This window comes from Staurois parvus, unplaced genomic scaffold (genome assembly GCF_062004578.1).
Source record: "Staurois parvus isolate SC_StPar_1 unplaced genomic scaffold, SC_StPar_1.0 ptg000174l, whole genome shotgun sequence".
Taxonomy (NCBI): Eukaryota; Metazoa; Chordata; class Amphibia; order Anura; family Ranidae; genus Staurois; species Staurois parvus.
In genome coordinates this window covers 2,287,973-2,313,629 of record NW_028317970.1, presented here as the reverse complement: position 1 = coordinate 2,313,629, position 25,657 = coordinate 2,287,973, and the positions used below count along the sequence as shown (strand labels likewise).

General features: G+C 45.8%; 3 protein-coding genes across 3 annotated transcripts in view; 2 read left to right on the top strand and 1 right to left on the bottom strand.

The window, feature by feature from the left end:
* LOC149462509 (uncharacterized) overlaps window positions 1–25,657 on the bottom strand; it is a 117,835-nt gene that overhangs the window by 46,895 nt on the left and 45,283 nt on the right. The gene's annotated exons all lie outside the window — the stretch shown is intronic.
* Window positions 1–25,657, top strand: part of LOC149462511 (uncharacterized) — a 49,000-nt gene that overhangs the window by 21,475 nt on the left and 1,868 nt on the right. The gene's annotated exons all lie outside the window — the stretch shown is intronic.
* Window positions 2,135–25,519, top strand: LOC149462512 (uncharacterized). The gene is made up of 4 exons (XM_089676819.1): window positions 2,135–2,170; window positions 15,114–15,317; window positions 15,810–16,001; window positions 25,502–25,519. The coding sequence occupies exons 1-4, from the start codon at window positions 2,135–2,137 to the stop codon at window positions 25,517–25,519; spliced, it is 450 nt and encodes a 149-aa protein (XP_089532945.1).

Here is a 25,657-nt window from a genome sequence, read left to right as displayed (position 1 = left end):
ACAGGACAGTTTTATGGTCCAGTTCATAGAGGCCCCAACTAGGAATGATGCTCTGCTGGACCTGGTCATCTCCAACCATGCAGATCTTATTACGAATGTCCATATAAAAGAACATCTGGATAGCAGTGACCATAACATGATTTCATTTATTGTTAGCTGTAAACAGCGAGCACATACGGGAAAAATAAAAACGCTCAACTTTAAGAGAGCTAATTTTCCAAGGCTGAGAGCTGCTCTCCAGGACTTAGACTGGGAGGGAATATTGGCATCACAATGAACACAACACAGAAATGGGAGTTCTTCAAAAAGACTGTATGTGACCACACTGCAAAATATATTCCCATGGGCAACAAGTATAAAAGGCTACAAATCCAACCTATGTGGCTTACGGCCAAAGTTACAAAAGCTATCGATAATAAGAAAAGAGCTTTTATTAAATATAAAAATGAAGGAACGCGATCATCGTTTACACATTACAAAGAATAGAACAGAAGATGCAAAAAGGAAATAAAGGCGCAAAAACTGAAAACAAATGACAGAAAGATATCAGGACGACCCCAAAACATTCCTCCAATATATGAATAGTAGAAAGGTCCGGTCCCAGCATGTAGGCCCTTTACAGAACCATCTAGAGGGGGGGGGGAAAGAGAAGGACAATGTATGAAATCCCTTCTTCAGCTCTGTGTATACAAAGGAGCATGGGGGGGCTCTTGTCCATAATGGGGGTGGTACTGACACCCCCCAGATGATCCACATTGGCTCACAATTGATATGATCCAGAAATATTTAGACAGAATAAAGGTGAATAAAGCCCCTGGACCGGATGGCAGACACCCACGGGGCCTTAAAGGATTCAGCTCTGTCATCTCACAGCCATTGTTTCTCATTGTTAGGGACTCTTTAATGACTGGCATAGTACCACTGGATTGGTGTAAGGCCAATGTGGGGCCAATATTTATAAAGGGGACAAAATCTTTCCCAAGTAATTATAGAGCTGTTAGTGGAACTTCTATAGTTGGGAAGATACTGGAGAGTTTAACCCCTCCCCCTCCTGAGGATTTACCCCCCTTCCTGACCACGCCTCTTTTTGCTTTCAGCACTGCACTAGTTCAACTGATAATTGCGCGGTCATGCAATGCTGCACCCAAACAAAATTTATGTCCTTTTTTTCACACAAACAGAGATTTCTTTCAGAGGTATTTGATCACCTGTGCGCTTTTTATTTTTTGCGCTATAAACAAAAAAAGACCAAAAATTTTGAAAAAAAACAATATTTTTTACTTTTGGCTATAAAAAATATATAGTAAACTCAAAGTTAGTTATAAATTTAGGCCAAAATGTATTCTGCTCCATGTTTTTGGTAAAAAATCCCAATAAGTGTATATTGATTGCTTTGTGTGATAGTTATAGTGTCTACAAACTATGGGAGAGATAATGGAATTTACTCCATTGTTTTACTATACAGCACTGCGCTAGTGTTACTGACAATTGCGCGGTCATGCAATACAGTACATAAATGAACATGTAACTAAACTCCTCTTTAAACACAGATGAATCTATCCCAATATACAATAAAATAAAAAAATAAATTGTAAAATAAAATTAAAAATCCCAAAAAATGATATATCAAACTAAATGTCCCAAAAAATAAATGTCCAAAATGTCTCTGTAAAGATGTCTTTCCAAATTCCAAAGCAAACTCGTATCATCTTTAATCATCCAGTATGGAAATTCCAAAATTCTTCATGAACCTCAAAAAATAAACTTCTGATAGTGTATGACCTTTAAACTGAACATACATGTAAAATAGTGAAAGAACCGTGTATCATGCCAACTGCATACCGTGAGCTCACACGTGAAAAACAATTCCTCTACCAATATATCAATCTCTGAATATGTAAATACACTCGTGACAAGAATCAGAAGAGTGACCATTCCAAGTCCAAACGATGAAACGTGATCACCTCCAAATAGTGAGGATGGAGAATCACCCAAATCTCTAATAGTGAGCTCTACAAACTCAATAATAGTGAACAATAAAGTGCTCTCCTCCAACTGGGGCAACAATGGATCATTCCCCTCTGGAAATAAATCCCAGGCTTTCAGGGGATAGTCGCACTCTCCAGGCTTCCTAATGTTCCTGTTGGCACTCTTCCATATTCCTCATCAGGTGAGATAGGAGACAATCAGCGCTATATAGTAACAGAAGTCAATATTTATTGAATATCTTACATTACAATTGAAGAATATCAGCTTCCAGCATTCAGAGCAGCTCAGGTGTAGTCCTATGTATAGAGAACCGCATGTTCCCACTTCCAAAATGGCCACCACCACACTTCCGGTTTTGCGTGAGTTCTTCAGACGTTACGTGTCCTGACATGTTTCATCACTTCCTGGACTTTTTCACAAGAGATCAAGATGTCTGAGAGGCAGTTCCTTATATTCTGTCCCACATCAAGGGCAGGAAATCGAATCCGCCATCTTACTCTATGGAAAAATGGTGGCATGTATATCTTTATTCCCATTCCCTATACGAGCACTGCAATCCCTATACAAACACTGCAATCCCTATATGAGCACTGCAATCCCTGTACGAACACTGCAATCCCTATACGAGCACTGCAATCCCTGTACGAGCACTGCAATCCCTATACGAACACTACAATCCCTATACGAACACTGCAATCCCTATACGAGCACTGCAATCCCTATACGAACACTTCAATCCCTATACGAACACTGCAATCCCTGTACGAACACTGCAATCCCTGTACGAGCACTGCAATCCCTATACGAGCACTGCAATCCCTATACGAACACTGCGATCCCTATACGAACACTGCGATCCCTATACGAGCACTGCGATCCCTATATGAGCACTGCAATCCCTATACGAACACTGCAATCCCTATACGAACACTGCAATCCCTATACGAGCACTGCAATCCCTATACGAACACTGCAATCCCTATACGAGCACTGCAATCCCTATACGAACACTGCAATCCCTATACAAACACTGCAATCCCTGTATGAACACTGCAATCCCTATACAAACACTGCAATCCCACAGCATCTATACTAGAAACATATAACTGTGTACCTATACTGTAACATAAACTCCATCTTAATGACCCCCCCACTCCCCCTAACAGGTACACGCCCCCATACCTCATCTAAATCCCCATGTAATTAAAATGCTAAAAAGGATCAACATATACTGTGAATCCAACTAAATAGCAGCAATGTATATACACCCTTCTTATATAATATATAAATATATAACAGACCGATATTCAATACAATGACAATCTTATACCCCCTATGGTGATGACTCCCTCTACTGGTCAATCTATGCATTCCCAGATCAATACATTCTACATCTACTCACACACAACCTGATCCATATCCCCCAAACTATCTCATAAAAGTATGATAAATATGATATATAATAAGATAAATTAAATAAAATATAATATATAAATAAAATCAACCCCTAAAAAAACACTAACAGTTAATATAAAATCTACCAAATACACAAACGTTTTCACTATTTTACATGTATGTTCAGTATAAAGGTAATACACTATCAGAAGTTTATTTTTTTGAAGTTCACAAAGAATTGTGGAATTTCCATACTGGATGATTACAGATGATACGAGTTTGCTTTGCAATTTGGAAAGACATCTTTACAGAGACATTTTGGACAATTATTTTTTGGAACATTTAGTTGGATATATAATTTTTTGGGATTTTTATTTTATTTTACAATTTATTTTATTGCAAATTGTATTTATGTATTATTTTATTGTATATTGGGATAGATTCATCTATGTTTAAAGAAGAGTTTAGTTACATGTACACATACTTTCAAGGGATCAAGATCTTTGTCAGATTTCTTGCAAATTGCACTTTAAATCACCATGTACCCCGACTTGGAAATCATGTGACATCAATGTAAGTCACATGATGTGACTGTGGTGTCAATAACACCACTTAGAAATCTGCTTTAATGTGACCGGGTGGCCCCCAGTAACATTGTTTGCGATTGCCATGCAATTGGCATGACATGCGACTTGCAAATCGTAGACCAAGTTGCACCCTATTGGCCACTGTAGGCTCCATTCACATCCAATTGGATTGTGAACTCGTGCAACTTCACTGTAAGTTGGGTAATTGCCGCATCGTATTAGATGTGACAGTGGTGTTGGCCCCCAGTAACATTGGGTGCAATTTGCCATGCAAAGGGCAAGCTGCTGGCCATGCCAATCACATGACAAGTCACATCCAGGGTGTGCAATTTCAGGTGTGATTTGTGCATTGACATGGTACCTGATATTGGATATAATGAATGTGAATGTGAGGGGAGTAACATACGCCATTTGTTGCAGCGAGAGTTCAAAGGTAGTTCTTGTTGAACTTTTTGGCCATTTAATAACAATTTCACATCTAGACTCCCATAGAAATCACAATGCTACACACAATTGAAATCACAACTAGTTTGAAATTTTCTAGAAAACGGTGAAATTGGCAACTTAAAGCGCAATTTTCAATTGCATATAGTGTGAGCGAAGCAGGAAAATCAAAAAAGGAAATAAATCTTTGAAGGCGTGCGGTACCTGCCTGCTGGGATAAGGGTCTGCTATGCATTTGGGGGAAATTCCACACCAGTATTTATAACAATTTGGATGTGTGGATTCCCCACCCAAGCCTTTTCTCTCTCTCTCACTCTTCTGTATGTCTCTCTTTATCACTCTTCAGTATGTATCTCTCGCTCGCTTTTCTTTGTCTCACTGGCTCGCTCTTCTCTCTCGCTCACTCTTCTGTATGTCTCTCTTTATCACTCTTCAGTATGTATCTCTCGCTCGCTTTTCTTTGTCTCACTGGCTCACTCTTCTCTCTCACTCACTCTTCTGCGTGTTTCTCTTTATCACTCTTCAGTATGTATCTCTCGCTCGCTCTTTGTCTCACTCCTCTCTCTCACTCACTCTTCTGCATGTCTCTCTTTATCACTCTTCAGTATGTATCTCTCGCTCTCTTTATCACTCTCTGGTATGTATCTCTTACTCATCTCTCTCTCAGCTCTTTGCTTGCCAAATCCTTCACAAAAGGGGGTGGAGTGTAAACCAGCATTATCAAATCTATTAGTAGTCCAGTAGTATCTCCTCCCATTGTATGACATTCACATTAGGTGCAGCTTTGAAGGTGTTTGAACAGACAAGGCCTCATTCTAATTCACATTCTAGGGATCATTTAGACAGAAAGCAAAGATGCTGCCAGAACATGTATGTGAAGACAGCCACACACAGAGATCATGCTACTTCCTTGCCGTGGTTGGGATTCAAACCGACAACCCTAGAGTTGTGAGGTAGTAGTGCTAACCACTAACCCACGGAGCTACATTGCTAACCCAGCCTGTATTTCTGTGCTGTGAATCAATCCTAAGTCCCTGGGCAATGTCAGTATAACTACCAGATATCTCCCATGTGACACAAATGTTGTGCTATGTTGCCAATTCACATGTATGTTGGTTCTATGTATCCCAATACAAAGGATTGCAATACTAATACAGGCATACCTCGGTTTACCAAACCATTAAAATTAATTGGTTGTTTTATAAATGTTTGAATCATTTGCTTCACAATACGAAGTGTATGTCAGCGCTGATTTTCAATGCTAATGGCTAATGCCTTTTTTTGTCCTTCACTATAGTTCACAAGCTTAGCTGTCACTTTCCCCGAAGTTAAAGAAAAATGTCTGAATTTTAATTAACTAAAAGTCAACCTTGTTACCTTTAAGGAAATAATCTCAAAACTTTCTCTTTTAGCCGGGGGAAGTGACAGGTGAATTTCTGAGCTATAGTGAAGACCAAAAAAAACCAGAATAACATTTAAAAACCAGCACCATAATAATAAAAAAACCCGGCATGGGGTCCCCCCCTCCCATCCATACCAAGCCCTTCGGATCTGGTACGGATATTAAGGGGGAACTCCACGCCAAAATTAAAGAAAAAACAGCATAGGGCTCCCCCCAAAATCCATACCAGACCCTTATCCGAGCATGCAGCCCGGCAGGTCAGGAAAGGGGGGGACGAGCGAGCGCCCCCCCTCCTGAACCATACCAGACCACATGCCCTCAACATGGGGGGGTGCTTTGGGGCAGGGGGCTCCCCCCAAAGCACCTTGTCCCCATGTTGATGGGGACAAGGGCCTCCTCCCCACAACCCTGGCCTGTGGTTGTGGGGGTCTGCGGGTGGGGGGCTTATTAGAATCTGGAAGTCCCCTTTAACAAGGGGGCCCCCAGATCCCAGCCCCCCCCCCTACGTGAATGAGTCTGCGGTACATGGTCCTGCGATTCATTCACAAAAAAACAAAGTGTTGTGTAAAAAAAACACAGTACAGGGTCTTTGACAAGTCCTTTATTAAAACAATGTCCCCCGAAGTAGATCCAACGTCAATCATGGCGGCTACCCGAAAAAAGAAAAAAAAAACCTATTTAAGAGCTGTCAGTGGGACCTTTTTTCAGAAGCCTGGAAGCCTCCGACGGGAGCAGAACCTTTTTTTTTTCTTTTTTCGGGTCGCCGCCGTGATTGACGTTGGATCTACTTCGGGGGACATTGTTTTAATAAAGGACTTGTCAAAGACCCTGTACTGTGTTTTTTTTACACAGCACTTTGTTTTTTTGTGAATGAGTCGAGGGACCATGTACCGCAGACTCATTCATGTAGGGGGGGCCAGGATCTGGGGGCCCACTTGTTAAAGGAGGCTTCCAGATTCTGATAAGCCCCCCACCCGCAGACCCCCACAACCACTGGTCAGGGTTGTGGGGAAGAGGCCCTTGTCCCCATCAACATGGGGACAAGGTGCTTTGGGGGGGAGCCCCCCTGCCCCAAAGCACCCCCCATGTTGAGGGCATGTGACCTGGTATGGTTCAGGAGGGGGGTCGCTCGCTCATCCCCCCCCTTTCCTGACTTGCCGGTCTGCATGCTCGGGTAAGGGTCTGGTATGGATTTAAGGGGGAACCCCACGCTGTTTTTTTTTAAATTTTGGCGTGGAGTTCCCCCTTAATATCCATACCAGACCCGAAGGGCTTGGTAAGGATGGGAGGGAGGACCCCACGCATTTTTTTTTTTTTTATCTGCAGACTTTTTTTTTTATATTCAACTGTCAAAATAAATATTAAATAGACATTCGAAAAAAGTAAAATCATTACAGAAATAATTAAAAAGGATAAGAAACAAAAATAGAATCACTAGAACTAAGGAAATCAAATTAGAATACAGAAAGATATGCCGAGTGCTGTTTGTTAAACACAGGAGACACAATCTTTGCCATCTGTCAGAGGACTCCACACACAGGAGACGTGACCGAGTGCCGGCTGTCAGAGGGATCCACACACAGGAGACGTGACCGAGTGCCGGCTGTCAGAGGACTCCACACACAGGAGACACAATCTTTGCCATCTGTCAGAGGACTCCACACACAGGAGACGTGACCGAGTGCCGGCTGTCAGAGGACTCCACACACAGGAGACGTGACCGAGTGCCGGCTGTCAGAGGACTCCACACACAGGAGACGCCACCGAGTGCCGGCTGTCAGAGGACTCCACACACAGGAGATGTGATCTTTGCCATCTGTCAGAGGACTCCACACACAGGAGACGCGACCGAGTGCCGGCTGTCAGAGGACTCCACACACAGGAGACGCGACCGAGTGCCGGCTGTCAGAGGACTCCACACACAGGAGACGTGACCGAGTGCCGGCTGTCAGAGGACTCCACACACAGGAGACGTGACCGAGTGCCGGCTGTCAGAGGACTCCACACACAGGAGACGCCACCGAGTGCCGGCTGTCAGAGGACTCCACACACAGGAGATGTGATCTTTGCCATCTGTCAGAGGACTCCACACACAGGAGACGCGACCGAGTGCCGGCTGTCAGAGGACTCCACACACAGGAGACGTGACCGAGTGCCGGCTGTCAGAGGAATCCACACACAGGAGACGTGACCGAGTGCCGGCTGTCAGAGGAATCCACACACAGGAGACGTGACCGAGTGCCGGCTGTCAGAGGACTCCACACACAGGAGACGTGACCGAGTGCCGGCTGTCAGAGGACTCCACACACAGGAGACGTGACCGAGTGCCGGCTGTCAGAGGACTCCACACACAGGAGACACAATCTTTGCCATCTGTCAGAGGACTCCACACACAGGAGACGTGACCGAGTGCCGGCTGTCAGAGGACTCCACACACAGGAGACGTGACCGAGTGCCGGCTGTCAGAGGACTCCACACACAGGAGACGCCACCGAGTGCCGGCTGTCAGAGGACTCCACACACAGGAGATGTGATCTTTGCCATCTGTCAGAGGACTCCACACACAGGAGACGCCACCGAGTGCCGGCTGTCAGAGGACTCCACACACAGGAGACGTGACCGAGTGCCGGCTGTCAGAGGACTCCACACACAGGAGACGTGACCGAGTGCCGGCTGTCAGAGGACTCCACACACAGGAGACGCCACCGAGTGCCGGCTGTCAGAGGACTCCACACACAGGAGATGTGATCTTTGCCATCTGTCAGAGGACTCCACACACAGGAGACGTGACCGAGTGCCGGCTGTCAGAGGACTCCACACACAGGAGACGCCACCGAGTGCCGGCTGTCAGAGGACTCCACACACAGGAGACGTGACCGAGTGCCGGCTGTCAGAGGACTCCACACACAGGAGACGTGACCAAGTGCCGGCTGTCAGAGGACTCCACACACAGGAGACGCCACCGAGTGCCGGCTGTCAGAGGACTCCACACACAGGAGATGTGATCTTTGCCATCTGTCAGAGGACTCCACACACAGGAGACGTGACCGAGTGCCGGCTGTCAGAGGACTCCACACACAGGAGACGCGACCGAGTGCCGGCTGTCAGAGGACTCCACACACAGGAGACGTGACCGAGTGCCGGCTGTCAGAGGAATCCACACACAGGAGACGTGACCGAGTGCCGGCTGTCAGAGGACTCCACACACAGGAGACACAATCTTTGCCATCTGTCAGAGGACTCCACACACAGGAGACGTGACCGAGTGCCGGCTGTCAGAGGACTCCACACACAGGAGACGTGACCGAGTGCCGGCTGTCAGAGGACTCCACACACAGGAGACACAATCTTTGCCATCTGTCAGAGGACTCCACACACAGGAGACGTGACCGAGTGCCGGCTGTCAGAGGACTCCACACACAGGAGACGCGACCGAGTGCCGGCTGTCAGAGGACTCCACACACAGGAGACGTGACCGAGTGCCGGCTGTCAGAGGAATCCACACACAGGAGACGTGACCGAGTGCCGGCTGTCAGAGGACTCCACACACAGGAGACGCCACCGAGTGCCGGCTGTCAGAGGACTCCACACACAGGAGACGTGACCGAGTGCCGGCTGTCAGAGGAATCCACACACAGGAGACGTGACCGAGTGCCGGCTGTCAGAGGACTCCACACACAGGAGACGTGACCGAGTGCCGGCTGTCAGAGGACTCCACACACAGGAGACGTGATCTTTGCCATCTGTCAGAGGACTCCACACACAGGAGACGCGACCGAGTGCCGGCTGTCAGAGGAATCCACACACAGGAGACGTGATCTTCGCCATCTGTCAGAGGACTCCACACACAGGAGACGTGATCTTCGCCATCTGTCAGAGGACTCCACACACAGGAGATGTGATCTTTGCCATCTGTCAGTAGACTCCACACAGAGATTTACTATTGAACAGCGTCTAAAAAGAAAGCGCCCGCGGAAGACGTCTAACATGTGTTCTGCACATGCGCATTCCTATTAGCCAGAGCCGCTGGAAAAGCGTCCAGTTTTTTAATCTGACGAGCAGCCTTAAAAAAGAGTACTATTTACACATTGTAAAAATTTTTTTAAATGTCAGATATTGTTAAAAGTGAAGTCCTGATATTTGGCAAAGCAAATGTCAATGGAAACATGTCTCTGCAGTGATTTTTCATGGTGTTAGATGTGCCTCTTAGCACGTCTGCTTTTTGGGTCTGCTTCCTGGACTGTGTCTCGTTAGTAAATTCGATTTGGCGTCTACTTCTTAGATGCTTTCTTTAGTAAATGTCTTTGCCGTCTAAAAGTAGACGCTCGCGGTTAAAAAGTAGACGCTAGCCCACAGAAATGCGCCCACACGCAATAGTAAATTTGGGCCCAAGTGTTCCCCCTTGACCAACATCATTTTTAATCCACGTCTCCCAGATAGTCTGGCCATTGGTCGAGTCCATCCTTGGGCTGAGGCTTATCTATTCCAATTGTGACATTTGGTCAATCCCGTAATTCACAACCTTAAATCCTTCCCTGACATTCAAAAAGCTGCTCGCATTCCACCCCATCAGTATTTTATCTACAGATACAACACATTTTTGCCTCCAAAGCCTCTTCTCTGACTCTTGAACAACCTACCCCTTTAGATCATATCTGCATCCAAGGCCCACACCACCGGGACATCATTTCCGCTACGTATACATTGCTTGTAGATGTCGCCCTTTTTCTATTGGTTCTCCCCTTTATATGTGTAAATGGTCCCGTTTCCTTCAATGTGATATTGGGTTGGATCAATGGAGTAGGATTTGGGAGGCCTCTTCTAAATCTTCTGTGTGTGTAATGTATACAGAAAATCCTTCTAAGACCCCCATGTTTTGGTATCGGACCCCTGAGGTTCTCCATGATAGTAACCCGAATGTTTCCTCTGTTTGCTGGTGTTGTGGGACGGAAACTGACACTCTTTTCCACATTTTTTGGGATTGCCGGTCCATTGCACCCTTTTGGAGGAGGTCCTTACCCCATTGTGGTTACTTCTGCGGGCTCCTGTCCCTTTTGAGCCCATTTACTTTCTGTTGGGTCTACCTTTTTGGGTCTCTCTAAATGTGCGAGGAAACTTTCCACCTCCATTCTGAGGGCAGCCAGGAGAACCATTCCCATGCATTGGCTGTCTTCTATGTCCCCCATGTTACCGGCACTGATGAAGGTCAGAGCAGAAATGAGAAAGTTGGAGTACCTACCTGCTTTACACCCTGCTACTGTCCCTGCGCTGGAGGCAGTTCAGGACCCACGGGACACCTATGACACCGATCTGTCTGCTCCGATCGTTTGTGATTGATGGCCATGTCACTGTTTTGTATTGACATTGTATGTTCTTATGTACCTCTCATCGATGAGCTGCTTTATCAGCCTTCTCTCCCTCTCTGCTTTTATTTTACATTTACCTTTGTGGCTGCTTGTTGTAATGTGTGACATAGAGAGGGAAATGGGAGCTAATAGGCTGCAGGAGATCCGCTGAGACATAGAGAGGGAAATGGGTGCTAATAGGCTGCAGGAGATCTGCCAAGACATAGAGAGGGAAATGGGTGCTAATAGGCTGCAGGAGATCCGCTGAGACATATAGATGGAAGTGGGTGCTAATAGGCTGCAGGAGGTCCGCTGAAATATAGAGAGGGAAATGGGTGCTAATAGGCTGCAGGAGATCAGCTGAGACATAGAGAGGGAAATGGGTGCTAATATGCTGCAGGAGATCAGCTGAGACATAGAGAGGGAAATGGGTGCCAATAGGCTGCAGGAGATCCGCTGAGACGTAGAGAGGGAAATGGGTGCTAATAGGCTGCAGGAGATCCGCTGAGACGTAGAGAGGGAAATGGATGCCAATAGGCTGCAGGAGATCCGCTGAGACGTAGAGAGGGAAATGGGAGCCAATAGGCTGCAGGAGATCCGCTGAGACGTAGAGAGGGAAATGGGTGATAATAGGCTGCAGGAGATCCGCTGAGACGTAGAGAGGGAAATGGGTGCTAATAGGCTGCAGGAGATCCGCTGAGACATAGAGAGGGAAATGAGTGCTAATAGGCTGAAGGAGATCCGCTGAGACATAGAGAGGGAAATGGGAGCTAATAGGCTGCAGGAGATCCGCTGAGACATAGAGAGGGAAATGGGAGCTAATAGGCTGCAGGAGATCTGCTGAGACATAGAAAGGGAAATGGGAGCTAATAGGCTGCAGGAGATCTGCTGAGACATAGAGAGGGAAATGGGAGCTAATAGGCTGCAGGAGATCTGCTGAGACATAGAAAGGGAAATGGGAGCTAATAGGCTGCAGGAGATCCGCTGAGACATAGAAAGGGAAATGGGCGCTAATAGGCTGCAGGGGATCCTCTGAGACAATGAAATGTGTATGAAATGGATGGATGTGCAGACACTCCCAGAAGATGATGTCATTATGAGTGGATTGATATATATTTTGCATTGTCCCCCCCAGAAGGATCAGGTTTGGCGGGATCGCTCTCATTAGCTATACATTTGTATTTTGTGTTCTGTGTTTGTAAGACTTTTCTATATGTAATAAGAGATGTTTGTTGAACAGTTGGTTACATAAGAGTTACATTTATTTCTTCTTCCTTTATTCAGTAATGTTTCATCTCCCGTAGTATCCCTGTAAGGTACATATTATACAGGAAGGGGGATTATGGGATGGATCTCGGGGCTGCAGTTCCTCTGAACTCCACAAGGTGGGGATCTCACCTATACTCACACAGGAAGTCTCTATGGAATACAGACAGGAAGTGATGTCAGGTACAGACAGGAAGTGATGTCAGGCACAGACAGGAAGTGATGTCAGGGACAGACAGGAAGTTCCAGATGAGAGGTGAGGCGGGAAGAAGTATAGAGGAGACATTGGTGGAAGTGGCAGCAGAGGAGGTAATAAGATGTTATTTCCTATTTACAACAAATGTATATAAATCTGAGGCTCTTTTAGGAATGTTGGGGGTTTAGAAAAATGAAAGGGGCTTTATAGCAACTCAAATGTGTAATATGTGTAACATTGTTCTGTTTATCTCCTCCTCCCCTCCCCCGCCTGTCTCCAGCACCGCACCCCGGGACTAGCAGGGAGGGGAGAGACCTTGCAGTGTAATGAGAACCGATTGGCTGCTCCTCAGGAAAGGGGAGTGTCCGGCTTATTTTTCTCCCTTTCACTCCCAGAGACGTTTTTGCACTTTTTGTACATTTAAAAAATCATTTTATCCTGAAGATGACACAAAACCCCCCAAATATCGATTTTCTGAAAGTAAAGACTTTAGAGAATAAAATAGTTCCAATATTTTATGTCACAAAATATTATCACAAAGTCTAGGAAATGCCAAATTTCATTAAAAAATACACTTAAGCTGATTTCAGGGCACAAAAAAGCAATAAATGACCCATTTATGTGTAAAAATATAAAAGCCGAGGTTGCAGCGAGTAAATAGATATCCAACATGTCAAACCTTAAGTTGTGTGTGCTGAAATGGTGACAACCTTTAGTCCCGGTATTATCTATAGGTGACACATTTATAGCCCCTTCTAGGTCATCAGTATAGAGTACGGAGGAGGTCTGCTCCTAGAATTATCCTCTCATTCTGGTGTGACCGGCGATATGTAACGTGTATCACAATCAATGTTATCACGTGTAGGCGCTCCAGTGTGTGCTCTTACGTTTGGGTGTGCATATACAGTATGTGGGGGTGGGGGGGCCTTAAAATTTTTTAAAGGGAGGAGTTATGTACTTGGGTGTAACTTTAATTGTTTGCATTTAAAAAAACATTTTTACTTGAGGGGACAAAGTCCTCTATGTGATGACTTTTGATGACAGGTTCTCTTTATTGAGACATCCAGGGTCTAAAAGACCCCCAATGTCTCCTCTGTACTCCATTGGATGTAATGTAGTGCACATCGCACCGCATTACATTCTTTGCCGGCCTCGATGGTCGGGAAATCTGTCATAACGTCACTTCTGGGTCAGGACAAGATGGGAGTGAACGTGTCCGCTCTCCTCCATCCCCTCTACCCTCCGACACCCGCTGACCCGGGCCCACAGATGGGCAAGCAGAGCCGGGGAAGCATAGTAGGTACAGGAGAGGTTCACACACACGGGGTGGCAGAGGCTGGCACCTGAAAGGAGAGCCCTGCGGCTTGCCCGCATTAGGGATAAAGATTAAAAGAAAATACTTTACCTGGAACTACATGTCCCGGGCGTCGGGTGATGTAAAGTGACCATCCCTGCATGATGAGCCGACATTGACCTCACAGCACTGCCTCAGAGCAAACTAGTCATAGGAAGGATCAGATTTATCATTCCTTGTCTGCAGATCTAATACTCATCAAAACCAGTTCAGAGACCAAACAAACCCAACAGAGAAAAGGGGCCCCGGACCTCAAAATTGTAGTAAACACTAAACAGTCCAAACAAAATGTCTTCCCATGGGGGGAGTAATTCTTCAATGTCCAGCAACCCTCCTATTCCCCCCTCACATCCACATCCTATTATTGTGTGACCAATACCATCCAAATCATTCTTACTTTCATTTCCCAAAGTTATCCGTCTACAAGGAGACCTGTATAGATCACATGATGGCACCAATGAGGATGGAGGAGGACCGGAGTCACATGACTGAGAAGATACTAAACCTCACCCTGGAGATCATCTACCTGCTGACCGGAGAGGTGAGGAGGATTCTGGGAGGTCACATGACATCACTCTGATCTGTATTAAAAAAACACTGACCGGAGAGGTGAGGAGGATTCTGGGAGGTCACATGACATCACTCTCATCTCTATTAATAAAACACAGACCTGACCGGAGAGGTGAGGAGGATTCTGGGAGGTCACATGACATCACTCTTATCTCTATTAATAAAACACAGACCTGACCGGAGAGGTGAGGAGGATTCTGGGAGGTCACATGACATCACTCTTGTCTATTCTGGTCAATAGACCATTTTATTTTTGCACACATTTAGATGATGTCAGGTGATTGATGTTTTATTTGTCTCCTGATCTGTAGGATTATGTTGTAAAGAAGAAGTCTAGTGGGGAGCCAATCTCAGGAGGATGGAGCAGAACCCAGAACCTCACCATGGTGCCTCCATCTCATTCTCTGATACCTGAGAGGGAGAAAGAGCAGAAGATTCTGGAACTGACCACCATGATGGTCCATCAGCTGACAGGAGAGGTGAGCGGTGCCGGGAATTCTGGGACATTCTCCAGTAACAGACAAGGGATGTGTCTGGATGGTGACTGTATCATTGTGTGTGTCAGGTTCCTATAAGGTGTCAGGGTGTCACTGTCTATTTCTCCATGGAGGAGTGGGAGTATTTAGAAGGACACAAGGACCTCTACAAGGACGTCATGATGGACAATCAGCAGACTTTGGGTTTTGTGAAGATTGTAAGGAAGGAATTTCCCCGGAATGAGACGATATTGAAGCTCACCCTGGAGATCCTCAGCCTGCTGACTGGAGAGGTGAGTGTAATGAAGGGGTTAAATCTGACTCGGCTGTACACTGGGAGGGATTCAGAGTCACTTGAAGTCTTCTGATGTTCTGTAATCAATAACGACATCCACACAAGTACTATGAATACATAAAGTGTCCGGACTCTATGAGATTTGGTTATAGCACAAGATGGCGGCATTGGTTATAGAAGAGAACAATCTCAGCTTTAGTCCAATCAGAGAGACCCATGATTACCAGCATGCCACGCCCACTGACCACTAAATCCATGGGTGACATTTCCTGGTGGGTCAGTGAGCCTTACTAGTAAACCATTAGTGACTCTATTATATGACTTCTAGAAGGAGCTATAAATCTGACCCCATTGTCATCATATCATTGGATGGAGATGTCTGTCCTTTGCTGAGTCGGCACATTGTGGCCAATCCCTGGAGAATAAATCTAGAACTGACCATAGAAGTGAGGGATTATGGGAGAGTGAGACTTATATTTGTATCACACAGAACTGTACAGGAGTCATGAAGAAATCTACCGACAATGACACCAGCAGGAGATCTCATCGTATGACCACAAGATCCTCGAGAATCCAGAATCCCATCACCATCCCCCCACCTCCATCCCTGATCCCTACAAGACAGAAGACACAGAAGATTCTAGAAGTCACCAAGAAGATGATGGAGCTGCTGACAGGAGAGGTGAGCGGTGCCGGGAATTCTGGGACATTCTCCAGTAACAGACAAGGGATGTGTCTGGATGGTGACTGTATCATTGTGTGTGTCAGGTTCCTATAAGGTGTCAGGGTGTCACTGTCTATTTCTCCATGGAGGAGTGGGAGTATTTAGAAGGACACAAGGATCTCTACAAGGACGTCATGATGGACAATCAGCCGCCCCTCACATCACCGGGTAAGAGGAGACTTTATTGTAAAGGAGAGAGCAGTACGGAGGATCCACCTAGATCCCCCATCATCTGATAAACACATAGAAACAATGGATTCAGTCAGTGTGTGTGTTTCCTACAGATGGATCCAGTCATGGGAACCCACCAGAGAGATGTCCCCGTCCTCTGTATTCCCGGGATTCCACACAGGAAGGTCACACCATCCCTCACCATCATCAGGTAGATGATGACAATTATTGGTAGTTGTGATTTATACACAGCATGTTTGTTACAATGAATGTTTTATTATATCTTTCAGAGTGGAATCCTCGGGGATGATAATATTGATGTTAAAGAAGAGTATAAAGAGGAGGATGAGGAGTATGGAGTGATGGAGGAGTTTTCAGAAGGACACAAGGAGATGATGGAGCCACCTAATACCAGGAACCCACCAGAGAGATGTCCCCGTCCTCTGTATTCCCGGGATTCCACACAGGAAGGTCACACCATCCCTCACTATTACAAGGTTGGTGGGATGGAGAATCTAGAACATGGACTTGTAGAGACTATGGGCTCCAATCACAAAGCGGTATCTTCCCGTATCCCAGTATGTAGTAAGATGCTGCATTCTGTTTTTTAGTAGTGAAGCCTGCGGGTAATTTACCACTGGTGTCCATAGCAACACTTGTAAATAGCTTGTTGTTAAGGAGAGGGCAGCCGCCAGTGTCCCCAACAACCAGTAAACAAGGAGCGGACGGCCGCCAAGTTCCCTGCTGACAGCTGTGACAGGTCTGGTATGGATTTTGAGGGGAACCCCGATGCCAAAAAAATAAAATTAAAGGAGTGAGTTCCCCTCCAAAATCAATACCAGACCCTTAGTGAGTGCCCACCTTCCTCCTGAACCATACCAGGCCACATATTCTCAACATGGGGTGGGTGCTTCAGGGCAGGGGCACTCTGCGCCCCCAAAAGCACCTTGTCCCCATGGCGATGGGGACAAGGGTCCCTTCTTCACAACCCTGGGCAGTGGTTGTGGGGGGGCTTTGGGTGGGGGACTTATTGGAATCTGGAAGCCACCTTTAACATGGAGGCCCCCAGATCCCGCCCCCCCACAATGTGAATGAGTTTAGAGTACATAGTACCCCTATTCATTCACCAAACAGTGTAGTGTAAAAAAAAACACTGGCATAAATTTTTGACAAAACAAAAATAAAGAGCAATATCCCCCTGATGTAGATCCATCGATGATCCAATCACGATACTCGCTGTCATCGCTGAAAAAACAAAGCTCCCCTCCTGACATCTGACAGCTTTGTCGCCTCCCACTTCTAAATAAACTAAGGAATGCTACTACCCTGTGACGTCACTGGGTGGCCTTGCCCTCTTGTTACGTCACCAATACAACATGCCCCGGTCAGTGACGTCACGAATACAACATGCCCCGGTCAGTGACATCACCAATACAACATGCCCCGGTCAGTGACGTTACCAATACAACATGCCCCGGTCAGTGACATCACCAATACAACATGCCTCAGTCAGTGACGTCACCGAGTGACACCGTCTCTTAGTATATTTAGTGGCAGGAGGCAGCAGAGCTGTCAGACAGAGGGGAGTCTTCATTGGGAGCGGAGCTTTTCTTTCCGTGACAGCGAGCATCGTGATTGATGATGGATCTACACCGGGGGGGACATTTTGCTTTATTTTTCTTTTTTAACTAGTAGCCGACCGCAGATAGCCGAATGACGGCTTCACTGCGGCCGGCCAGTTCTGGGTGGACGTCATATGACGTCCCCCCAGAACGCGCTCTCCTGCGCGCCCCAGGGGGCGCGCACCCGGCGATCTCCGTGATCGCTGTGTCCTACGGACACAGCTGATCACGTGATGTGGTAAAAGGCCGATCCCAGCGGCCTTTTACCACGTGATCAGCGGTGTCCAATGACACGCTGATCACAGGGAAATGCAAGTGCCGGTTCTCGGCTGCACTTTCCTCACGCTGTCAGATCGTGAGGAAAGTACTGCCGAGAACCGGCAGTTGTCAGAGCGGGGATCGGCACCGATCATCAGGACACTGATGATCAGTGCCCTGATGATCGGTGCCCAGCAGTGCCACCCGTAAGTTCGGCCCACCTGTGCCCAGCAGTGCGCCCACTAGCTCCGCCCACCTGTGCCCAGCAGTGCACCCACCTGTGCCCAGCAGTGCGCCCACTAGCTCCGCCCACCTGTGCCCAGCAGATCACCCACCTGTGCCCAGCAGTGCACCCACCTGTGCCCAGCAGTGCACCCACCTGTGCCACTCTGCAGTGTCACACACCTGTGCCCAGAAGTGCCACCTACCTGTGCCCAGAAGTGCCACCCACCAGTGCCACCCACCTGTGCCCACCCACCAGTGCCACCCACCAGTGCCGCCCAGCAGTGCCACCAGTCAGTGCCCAGGGGTTGTGCCAGTCAGTGCCCAGCAGTGATGCCAGTCAGTGCCGTCTATCAGTACCCATCATCAGTGTCACCTATCAGTGCCGCCTATCAGTGCCGCCTCATCAATGCACATCAGTGAAGGAGAAAAAATACCTGTTTGAAAAATTTTATAATAAAAATTTTTTGCACTTTTTTTATTTATAGCGCAAAAAGTAAAGCGCCCAGTGGCAATTAAATACCACCAAAAGAAAGCTCTATTTGTGAGAAAAAAATGATCAAAATTTCATATGGGTACAATGTTGCATGACCGCGCAATTGTCAATCAAAGTGCGGCAGCGCTGAAAGCTGAAAATTGGCCTGGTAAATAAGGGGGTATAAGTGCCTGGTAGGCAAGTGGTTAATAAAGGACTTGTCAAAAACTGCCTGCTGTCTATATAACAGAATACTTTTTTGGGGCGAATAATTAGGGGTACCATGTACCCCATACTCATTCACATGGGGTGAGGGATCTGAGGGCCCCCTTGTTACTTTTTGTAAGTCTCCTGCCTGCAAACCCCCACAGCCACTAGGCTGGGTTGTAGGGAACAGTCCCTTGTCTCCATCAACATGGACAAGGTGCTCTGGGGGAGCAAAGCTCCCCCCCCCGCCCCAGAGCATCCACTCCATGTTATGGGCACGTGGCCTGGTATGTTTCTGGAGGGGGGGGTCACTTGCTTGTCCCCCCTTTTCTGATTTGCTGTGCTGCATGCTCAGATAGGGGTCTGGTATGTATTTCTTTCATTTTGGCAAGGGGCCCCCTTTCAAAATCCATACTAGACCCCCCAAGGAGGGAATCCTACGCCATTTTCTTAATATTTCCTTGCTGGTAATTCTTTTTTTTTAGATTTATCGGTTGGTTTGGATGCGGCAGCCGCTCGCTCCCTAACAACCATGTTGTTTACTGGTTGTTAAGGATGCCAGCGGCCGCCCACTCTTTCCCAAGCAGTACACATTTCCTGAATGCCGCATGTCTCCACCACTAATTAATGACCGCATGCATTTCATTCTTTATTTCCTTCTGTGAATGTAACGCCTGTTCATGCGGTATTTACTGAGCGTGTTCAGTGTTTGTGGTCAATACCGCAACACGGGATAGGAAATGGACAGTTTCAGGATGGCATGCGGTATTTAGGGGAAATGTACCCACATATCACATGTGATCTGCTTCTGTGAAGGGAGACAATGTGTGGATTTTGTGTGTGATGTCACAATCATAAATCTTACATTTTACAGATGATATTTTCTCTCATTTCCTTGATTTAGAGTGGAGATCCAATCGATATAGAATTTGAGGTGAAAGCAGAAGAAGAGGAGGCGTATGTGAGGGATGATCAGCAGTCTATGGAGGAGGATGGAATAACGGGGACATTTATAGAGGAGGACACTCCTACAGAGATCAGCACAGGTGGGTCATGAACACTAAATCCATTCCTCCACCCATACTGCTCACTGATTGGTCCAGAGTAGGGCGGGGACTGGGTGATATCAGCCTGTAATCCCCTGGTCACTTTCCTGAGCTGTGTTCCCCATCCTGTATTCCTGGATTTCTCTCGGATAATCTTCCTTCTCTGTGCTGCAGACACAATTTATGTCTCTAGACTGGATTTATGGAGGTTCTGGGGTTCAGCTGGCAGCAAAATGTTGATTTTTACTCTAAGCATTGCATAATGTAGGCACCCAGGACATGTGACTGGGGTCTCCTGCCTTGTGCCTGACTCCTCCAGGGGACCTTCTCTGTTATCTGCTGGCTGTGCCGGGTGGAGGGATATGTCTGTAGTGTCTCAGCCCCAAGTCACTGAGTGCAGTCTCAGGAGATGGGAGGCAAGCAACCCTTTAAGGACCTTAAATTACTGAATACCAATATTATGAGTCCTGACCATTACATTATATAATTTATATTGTACATTACATACTCCTGACCCCTGCACTATATAATCTATGTTGTACATTACATACTCCTGACCCCTGCACTATATTCTCTATGTTGTACATTACATACTCCTGACCCCTGCACTATATACTCTATGTTGTACATTACATACTCCTGACCCCTGCACTATATACTCTATGTTGTACATTACATACTCCTGACCCCTGCACTATATACTCTATGTTGTACATTACATACTCCTGACCCCTGCACTATATACTCCATGTTGTACATTACATACTCCTGACCCCTGCACTATATACTCTATGTTGTACATTACATACTCCTGACCCCTGCACTATATACTCTATGTTGTACATTACATACTCCTGACCCCTGCACTATATACTCTATGTTGTACATTACATCCTCCTGACCCCTGCACTATATACTCTATGTTGTACATTACATACTCCTGACCCCTGCACTATATACTTTATGTTGTACATTACATCCTCCTGACCCCTGCACTATATACTCTATGTTGTACATTACATACTCCTGACCCCTGCACTATATACTTTATGTTGTACATTACATACTCCTGACCCCTGCACTATATACTCTATGTTGTACATTACATACTCCTGACCCCTGCACTATATACTTTATGTTGTACATTACATACTCCTGACCCCTGCACTATATACTCGATGTTGTACATTACATACTCCTGACCCCTGCACTATATACTCTATGTTGTACATTACATACTCCTGACCCCTGCACTATATACTCTATGTTGTACATTACATCCTCCTGATCCCTGCACTATATACTCTATGTTGTACATTACATACTCCTGACCCCTGCACTATACTCCATGTTGTACATTACATACTCCTGACCCCTGCACTATATACTCTATGTTGTACATTACATACTCCTGACCCCTGCACTATATACTCTATGTTGTACATTACATCCTCCTGATCCCTGCACTATATACTCTATGTTGTACATTACATACTCCTGACCCCTGCACTATACTCCATGTTGTACATTACATCCTCCTGACCTCTGCACTATATACTGTACAGTGGATATACACCCCTGTTAAAATGTCAGGTTTCTGTGATGTAAAAAATTAGACAAGGATAAATAATTTCAGAACTTTTCCACCTTTTAATGCATGCTATAAACAACTGAATTGAAAAACAAACTGATATCTTTTAGGGGGGAAGAAAACAAAAAATACTAAAATAATGTGGTTGCATAAGTGTGCACACCCTCTTATTACTGGGGATGTAGCTGTGTTCAGAATGAAGCAATCACACTCACAATCATGTTAAATAGGAGTCAGTACACACCCGCCATCATTTAAAGTGCCTCTGATGAAACACAAATAAAGTTCAGCTGTTCTAGTCGGTCTTTCCTGACATTTTCTTAGTCGCATCCTTCAGCAAAAGCCACGGTATGCAGGGAGCTTCCAAAGCATCACAGGGATCTCATTGTTAAAAGGTATCAGTCAGGAGAAGGGAACAAAAGAATTCCCAAGACATTAGATGTACCATTATTATTATTATACAGTATTTATATAGCGGCAGAAGGTTTGCCTCGCACTGTACATTATAGTGGGGGATGGTACATGAGACAGGACAGTAACAGAACACGAGGGGTTCAAGGGCCCTGCTCTTTGGAGCTTACAATCTAGGAGACCATGGAACACAGTGAAGACAGTCATCATCAAGTGGAGAGAATATGGTGCAACAGTGACCTCGCCAACAGTGACCTCACCAACAGTGACCTCGCCAACAGTGACATCACCAACAGTGACATCACCAACAGTGACATCGCCAACAGTGACATCACCAACAGTGACCTCGCCAACAGTGACCTCGCCAACAGTGACCTCGCCAACAGTGACATCACCAACAGTGACATCGCCAAGAACTGGATGTCCCTCCAAAATGGATGAAAAGATGAGAAGAACACAGGTCTGGGAGGCGGCCAAGAGGCCTACAGCAACATGAAAGGAGCTGCAGGAATATGTGGCAAGTCCTGGCTGTGTGGTCCATGTGACAACAATCTCCGTGTTCTTCATATGTCTGGTCTATGGGGTAGAGTGGAAGACGGAAGACTTTTCTTAGGAAGAAAACCATCCAAGCCCGGCTACATTCTAGAAAAACACATCTGAAGTCTCCCAGAAGCATGTGGAGAGATGTGTTCTGGTCTGATGACACCAAGGTTGATCTTTTTGGCCATAATTCCAAAAGATATGTTTGGCACAAAAACAACACTGCACACCACCAGAAGAACAGAATACCCACTGTGAAGCATGGTGGTGGCAGCATCATGCTTTGGGGCTGTTTTTCTTCAGCTGGAAATGGGGCCTTAGTCAAGGTAGAGGGAATTATGAACAGGTCCAAATACCAGTCAATATCGGCACAAAACCTTCCGGCTTCTGCTAGAAAGCTGAACAAAGAGGAGCTTCACCTTTCAGCATGACAACCACCCAAAGCATCCATCCAAATCCACAAAGGAACGGCTTCACCAGAAGAAGATGGAAGATTTGGAATGTCTCAGCCAGAGCCCAGACCTGAATCCGATAGACAATCTGTGGGGTGATCTGAAGAGGGCTGTGCGCAGGAGATGACACACAATCTGACAGATTTGGAGTGTTTCTGCAAGGAAGAGCGGGCAAATATTGCCAAGTCAGGATGTGCCGTGCTGATAGACTCCTCCCCAAATAGACTGAGTGCTGGAATCACATCAAAAGGGGCTTCAACAAAGGATTAGTGTAAGGGTGTGCTCACTTATGCAACCAGATTAATTTCATTTTTTATTCTTAATTCCCCCTAAACGATTTCAGTTTGTTCAACTGAGTTGTACAGTTTATAGGTCACATTAAAGGTGGAAAAAGTTCTGAAATTATTTATCTTTATCTAATTTTTTTTACATCACAGAAACCCGACATTTTCACAGGAGTGTGCAGATGTTTTATATCCACTGTATGTTGTACATTACATACTCCTGACCCCTGCACTATATACTCCATGTTGTACATTACATACTCCTGACCCCTGCCTTATATACTATATGTTGTACATTCCATGTTCCTGACCCCTGCATTATATACTCTATGTTGTACATTCCATAGTCCTGACCCCAGCACTATATACTCTATGTTGTACATTCCATAGTCCTGACCCCTGCACTATATACTCTATGTTGTACATTACATCCTCCTGACCCCTGCACTATATACTCTGTTGTACATTACATACTCCTGACCCCTGCACTATATACTCTGTTGTACATTACATACTCCTGACCCCTGCACTATATACTATATGTTGTACATTCCATACTCCTGACCTCTGCACTATATACTCTGTGTTGTACATTACATACTCCTGACCCCTGCACTATATACTCTATGTTGTACATTACATACTCCTGACCCCTGCACTATATACTCTATGTTGTACATTACATACTCCTGACCACTGCACTATATACTCTATGTTGAACATTCCATAGTCCTGACCCCTGCACTATATACTCTTTGTTGAACATTCCATAGTCCTGACCCCTGCACTATATACTCTATGTTGTACATTACATACTCCTGACCCCTGCACTATATACTCTGTTGTACATTACATACTCCTGACCCCTGCACTATATACTCTGTTGTACATTACATACTCCTGACCTCTGTACTATATACTCTATGTTGTACATTACATACTCCTGACCCCTGCACTATATACTCTGTTGTACATTACATACTCCTGACCTCTGTACTATATACTCTATGTTGTACATTACATACTCCTGACCCCTGCACTATATACTCTATGTTGTACCTTACATACTCCTGACCCCTGCACTATATACTTTGTTGTACATTACATACTCCTGACCCCTGCACTATATACTCCATGTTGTACATTACATACTCCTGACCCCTGCACTATATACTCTATGTTGTACATTACATACTCCTGACCCCTGCACTATATACTCTATGTTGTACATTACATACTCCTGACCCCTGCACTATATACTCCATGTTGTACATTACATACTCCTGACCCCTGCACTATATACTCTATATTGTACATTACATACTCCTGACCCCTGCACTATATACTCTATGTTGTACATTACATACTCCTGACCCCTGCACTATATACTCTATGTTGTACATTACATACTCCTGACCCCTGCACTATATACTCCATGTTGTACATTACATACTCCTGACCCCTGCACTATATACTCTATGTTGTACATTACATACTCCTGACCCCTGCACTATATACTCTATATTGTACATTCCATACTCCTGACTTCTGCTCTCCCCCCTCCCCCCACTGCTATATATACACATAATATGGATTCTCTTGTTACCCCCATTTCCTCCCAGCTGCACATTATATATCAGATGATGTGATTGGAGCACAGACTTTTACATGGTGATAATAATGTGATAACATCCTCCAACTTTGGACCCTTAAACAGAAAGTGATAATGAGGGAGGAGTCAATACCCCAATGATGGTGGTCTTCAGGATCAGTCCAGTCTTCATCTTGGTTGTTCTCCCCCCATCCTCACTCTCTGACCTCTGGTGGGGCTCAGCCCCGCTGTTCTTCATGACTAAATCATGGAGTAAATAGGGAAGTGCAGTACTTCTTGTGTTGGGAAGATGGTGATGAGTGATAGAGGGGGTGGGGACCCTCGTCCTATAATCCCCTCATCACTGTCCCTCCTATAAAAGACAGTTCTGGTTGTTTCCTCACTCTCTGACTAAGGTCCATGAATAAAGAAATGACCTGGTAGGAGATCAGAGGAGCCATTTCCTAGTTCCCTTGAGGGTGGAATTGTAAGCTCCTCAGAGACCAAGCTGCCTGATGTGGGCGGAGTCCTGGTTTGGGGGAACCAATCAGCTCCTGTCTAGTAATCCTCTTTGTCTTTGTATTTTAGTCCATGGCCTGGAGATGATGAAAACCTCTGAGGATTGTCTCACTTTGTCTCCAGACTGGAAAGTAGAAGATGAGGACATCACCCAGTATAGTCCAGGAGAAAACCCGGCTCCCTCCAATGTCCATCCGGCACCACCCAGTGTAGATGGACCATCGG

What these genes read in the sequence shown, in the direction of transcription:
- LOC149462512 (XM_089676819.1), top strand. Translation starts at nt 2,135, where the DNA reads ATGTTCCTGTTGGCACTCTTCCATATTCCTCATCAG. An exon ending in TCTTCCATATTCCTCATCAG is followed by an intron (nt 2,171 to 15,113) that starts GTGAGATAGGAG and finishes TGTGTGTGTCAG; the next exon opens with GTTCCTATAAGGTGTCAGGG. An exon ending in TCAGCCTGCTGACTGGAGAG is followed by an intron (nt 15,318 to 15,809) that starts GTGAGTGTAATG and finishes TGTATCACACAG; the next exon opens with AACTGTACAGGAGTCATGAA.